This window comes from Sitodiplosis mosellana, unplaced genomic scaffold, assembly GCF_009176505.1.
Source record: "Sitodiplosis mosellana isolate CC-2019 unplaced genomic scaffold, AAFC_SMos_1.0 Smas_scaffold_6024, whole genome shotgun sequence".
Classification (NCBI taxonomy): Eukaryota; Metazoa; Arthropoda; class Insecta; order Diptera; family Cecidomyiidae; genus Sitodiplosis; species Sitodiplosis mosellana.
In genome coordinates, this window is record NW_022601265.1 from 1 (window position 1) to 5,133 (window position 5,133).

The 5,133-nt window shown below is 35.7% G+C and overlaps 2 protein-coding genes across 2 annotated transcripts; both read right to left on the reverse strand.

The window, feature by feature from the left end:
- Nucleotides 1-4: 4 nt before the first annotated feature.
- On the reverse strand, nucleotides 5-126 carry LOC129573220 (phospholipase A2 group XV-like; the record flags this gene model as incomplete). The annotated part of the gene is given in 1 exon segment (XM_055453548.1): nucleotides 5-126. A coding segment is annotated over 1 exon segment (119 nt), but the record flags the coding sequence as incomplete, so codon positions are not given.
- Nucleotides 127-1,461: 1,335 nt separating this feature from the next.
- Nucleotides 1,462-4,022, reverse strand: LOC129573221 (phospholipase A2 group XV-like; the record flags this gene model as incomplete). Its single annotated transcript, XM_055453549.1, is given in 6 exon segments — nucleotides 1,462-1,911; nucleotides 1,972-2,036; nucleotides 2,888-3,010; nucleotides 3,194-3,482; nucleotides 3,563-3,806; nucleotides 3,883-4,022. Coding segments are annotated over 6 exon segments (1,076 nt in total), but the record flags the coding sequence as incomplete, so codon positions are not given.
- Between the last annotated feature and the right edge of the window lie 1,111 nt (nucleotides 4,023-5,133).

A 5,133-nucleotide genomic window follows, 5' to 3' on the forward strand; every position in this document is an offset into this window, starting at 1 on the left:
GTCCAGTATTGGTGTTGTATCAACCCATTCTATTGGTTCGGTTCGTCCCCATTCGGGAACAAAGATCTCAACACCGGGTGGACTTTTGGTTTTCCGCGTTGCCGTGTCATAAATCAATTTCATATTTTCTACCTGAGTGAACGAAATACGATATGTGGTTAGATTGAAGATTGATTTAGTTAAAATGTGTCAGATATCCATTTGAAACCTCACCCAACAATCGACTATAAACGGCAACAACTCAAACGGATTCAACCAAATGTCAAAGAGGTCATGTGTGCGAAAACAGAAAAAATGCGGTACTGACGGCTTTTCATTCAGCTTAACTTGCAGTCGATTTCCTCCCAATCCAGGAACTGTGAAGATAAATAATCTTTCGTAAAATTTGCATGCAATTTATTTGAAAATGTACACTGTCGAAAAATCATCAAGATTTTATCGCATAGCGGTGTTTTTACACAATGAATGGCTATGGTCTCAAATGATTTCAATTTGGCCGTTTTTTTTGTTCTCATCTTCCGCGAAAAAATCGTCCGTTGCTAAAATATTCTTAAATTACATGGCTTAGAATCGAATTGTTCAACGTTTGTGGGAGTCCCAAACGAAAATAGATAATAACCTAACCCGATAAAAATGTCACATGAATGTTGGGTTATCTCATATTGAACAATAACTTTGTAGGTCGTAAATAAACTGTGTATCGTCGCAAATGTGATGGTATATACGAACGGAAAATTCTTGACGCGAATTTACTTACTGAATATGACAGGCGAAAGACGTTTTGGATTAAAATCGGATGGATTTTTATCATTGTTATTCTCACTGTTGGTGCCTTCATAATCGTTGTCGTTTAGTTTGAAGTGGCCATTGCTTGAGTGGTGCAAACAAAATTGTAACAATATGACATAAACTGCATTCCGTAACTTCATGCCGGCAATTTTTGTTCAACTTTTTTTTTTCAATCAAACTAGTTTTTTCGACAATAAATAATTCCACTTAATTTTGACGGGGGAAAATCGAAACAAACTGCTGCTCGCTTTATCACACTGATTCAAAGTGAACCTCACACCACGACGTAGTTAACTATTGTTGACTTTTGTATCGTTAGACAACAACATTAACATGCAAATGTGCTCGGTTAACGCACATTATCACCATGAAAACGACGACGTGCTTAAGTTCTGCGTGAAGTTGGCAAAATTGACAGTTTAGAATCCAAACATCGATTTTATGATGAGTGAACGCGCACAAATGACACATTTATTGGCGATGATTCAATACAAACCATTTTATGATAATATCTTCAAGTACATGTTGTCGAGAGTGTTTCCTGAGAAACGATAACATTTTCTTCATTTAATCATCAATAATAATTATGTGTTTCTATTTTACAGCGCTATGTGTAACAATTATGTGTTTTGAGAATATGAATAATAATAATAAAGAATAAAATCGCTTTCGTTTGATGTTGATGGTCAACGATTCATCGCTAGACAAATCGGAAAATACACAAAAGTGTCGAAAAAACCGTTTATTATTGCTATCGAGATAAGCCGAGGCAATTGGCTTCTTATTGCTTTTGTTGATGTAATGTATAGTATAATAATGATATGGCATTGGTAAGATCTATTCAGTTACAATATTAAATTCAGAGATGAAATACATTTGGCATAGCAGTGGGTTTCAAATTTGTGCCTTAAAATAGTCGAATTTTCATCATATCCGAGTAGCTAACTTTTTCATCGGGTCGTGGATAGTCATTGTCTTTGGTGAGTTTGCCGATGATGTAGTTGATGGGAGCAGCATTGCTGAGCATATTGTAGTGCTCAATGCCTTGATATTCTTGTTGATAAATTTTTTGAGATTGTGCCTTCTCCCAATGGCCGCAACCAATCAATGAGCGCCGATTCACTTACAAAAATTGTAACATTAAATTTTTAATAAATATAAATTCTGAATATTTTGAATTACCAGTTCCGTCGCCATTCCCTTTGACCAATGTTGGATTTCCATTGTAAGCTGCATCAAATTCCAATCTGTAACACAGAGACTGAAATAACCGAATCTTCTGCCGGTTTTCGGATCTTCTGAACGGAAAAATGCTGCTCTAGTTTTAAATTACGGATCCTAAGAAATTTCAAATGAAACAAAATTTATGCCCAAAGCATGAATACAAAATACTCTTTGATAGAAAATATTACAATAAATTATGGAAAAATTGAATTTCATTGCACATCATGTGAAAATATTAGGCTCGCTTCGTTCGCCATACAAACATTAAAATTGTTGGTTAAGATATGGGAAATATCAAATTCGTAATCGCAAAAACTGTTCACTTTTTCGAATTTTTTGTGTACACCTGCATTCTGTAGTTCGTCAGCTTTTCAATGAATGAAAAATTTTAATCGTTATTTGAAACAGTTCTGCGTTCACATAATAAATTCTCACTTTGAAGACTTCGGTTGGAAATCGAAGTTGAATGATTGAATATCCTAAAACACCGATTGTGAAGTAATCGTGGCACTAGCATGCACTAATGTGCTGAGGCGGCATTCATATTGAAAAAATAATTCTCAAGATCGGCAATAAAATTGTATATGAATCAATGGGGAATATCAAACATTTCATTTTGTTTTTTTTTTTCGTTAAACAAATTGAATCTTTCAAATACAATGAAACTCATCTATAATTCAGAGTTTGGTTTTGTTTTTTAGATTGCAATCGGAATTTCGGATCTTCTGAACACAATTAATCGTGTTTTCGGATCTTCTGAAAATTTCTTATTTCAGTCTCTGCTGTAACATCAACAAATGAATGTTATATTTAGAACAATTACGAGCGTTTTATATTTCGAATTAAAAAAAAATGCATAAAATTCCATTCGCACCTGTCAACCGTATCGCCAACGTTGTTGCCATACAAACAGTGCAATTCCGCTCCAGGCGCTGTGTAGTTTTCGAATAAAGCCAAATCCTTTCGCATTTCGACCGCATTAGGGAGACTGATATCACTGTTTAGAGTAAAAATAATAATGGATAAAAAATTGTCGAGAGTTAATTGCTTCAAAAAAAACTGAACTCACTAGAAAAACTGGTCGATATTCTCCAGTGTATAATTCTTCCGATTCATTGTAACCATAGCTTCATTCGATTTCCAAAAGTTTTTGGAAGGCATTAGCCAAACCACCGCTGGTCATGTCTCTTGCACCTGCTTCATTTTATTATTTTGAATGAGTTCGGCTCCAAAATCGTAACCAACCGAAATAGCTTGAATGGCTTGGATGGAACCGCCCCAGGGAGTTGACAGTGTGATGACTTGTTTAACATATTTATCTTTCCATTCTTGTGGCATTTGTTGTAGGAAATACAATATCATTCTGCCACCCATGGAATGACAGATAAATGTAATGCCGATATTCTCATTGATGTTATACGCGAACTCAGTCAACTCTTTTAAGCGTATGAACCAGTCTTTGTTTTCGTCTGTAAAAAACAGTACATGAAAATCAATACATGATGAAAATTCAATGATAAAATGAAAACCAATTTCTGCAATGACTCACTAGGCCCTTTTCGAAAATCATATGGTGCGCCAAAAAGTGTATACCCACGAGCATAGCCACGATTAACTAAAGCCTCAGAAATATAGTAGAAATATGCGCCAAAATCATAACGATCTATGACGGGTGTTGTATCAACCCATTCCAAATCCTCAACTCCTCCCCATTGCGGCATTCTAAACTCAACTCCCGGCGTGTTTTTTGTTTTCCGCGTAACATTGTCGTACGAAAGCTTCATATTGTCCACCTATGGTATTATTATTGACAAATGGTCAGTTTATGCCAACTTGAAAATTCTCCACAGAGAAATGTTATGAATTTACCCAGCAATCAATTATGCCTGGAATCATTTGTAACGGATTCAACCAAATGTCAAAATAGTCTTCATTTTTGACACACCACATGTGTGGAACATCGGCTTTGTTGAGTCGGGCCTGCATTTTGTTTCCACCACATCCAGGGACTGTGAATAAAATAAACATAAATTTTTGTATTAGACTTTTTCCACTTATCTGCTAGCGCTAATACGCAATAAATTGTTGTGTCAATAAGTTCAACTACGTTTGTTTTTCTATTTTCAATCAATTTCATAAAAAAAATGTTGTAACAATCTCTTCGAATATATTCGTAAATCGCTTAAATTTATTCATTCTTCTGTACAGTGCAAGTGCTTAAGTAATTAACTGTATATATAAAAATGAATAGAGTTAAACAAAAAAAGTCTAGTTGTTTTCAACAGTTCGATGAGAAGAAGGCATTTATGCCATTTTCGTCGTTGAAGAAAAGAAAATCTTTCTCTATAACTCTTCTCTACTCTGTGAGATGGAATGAATCAATTGACCCAGTTGTATTGGAGTTGTTGTTGACGTCGATAATCGTAGCGTTCACTTTCTACAGCATCATAGGTCTTATTTTTGACCAGCACCTGCAAAATGTATTCCACAACCCGTTTATCGCTTAAAATTCCCGAATGACCGACACTGGGGAGTTCAATCGAATGAATCGTTTTCTCTCGTTGTGCTTTTGTTCCACTCCACATTTCGCAGGATTTTAATGATCTAGCATTTACCGTACCGTCTCCGTCTCCAGTTACCAGTGTGGGTGTTGTTTTCAAATCTCCTTTGTAATTTAGTCTGAAAATTCACAAATAAATCGCATAACTACTAATTCTCTCCAAATAAAGGTCAATTCGAAATTGTTTGGTGTGCAAACCGTTCGACTGTTGGAATTCCTTCGCCGTATAAACAATGAACTTCAACGCCTGGCGCCGTAAAATCCGTATATTGTAGTGTGTCCTTTCTCATTTCCCATCCGGTCGGATAGCCAATATCACTGTGAAAAAAAACAAAACAAAAGAAAACAGATCAGTTTGTTTATTATTCCCTCGTCGCTTTTTTATATTTCAATTCGCAATTCGAGACTTACTCGAAAAATTCCTTAAGGTTGGACATTGTGTACTGTTTGTCGCGTGTCGTTACCAACACTTCGTTTGATTTCCAAAAATGTGGCGACGGCATAAGCCATGCTAATGATGGTGATGTAATTTGTTCGGCTCTCAAAGTGCTACCGCTCAA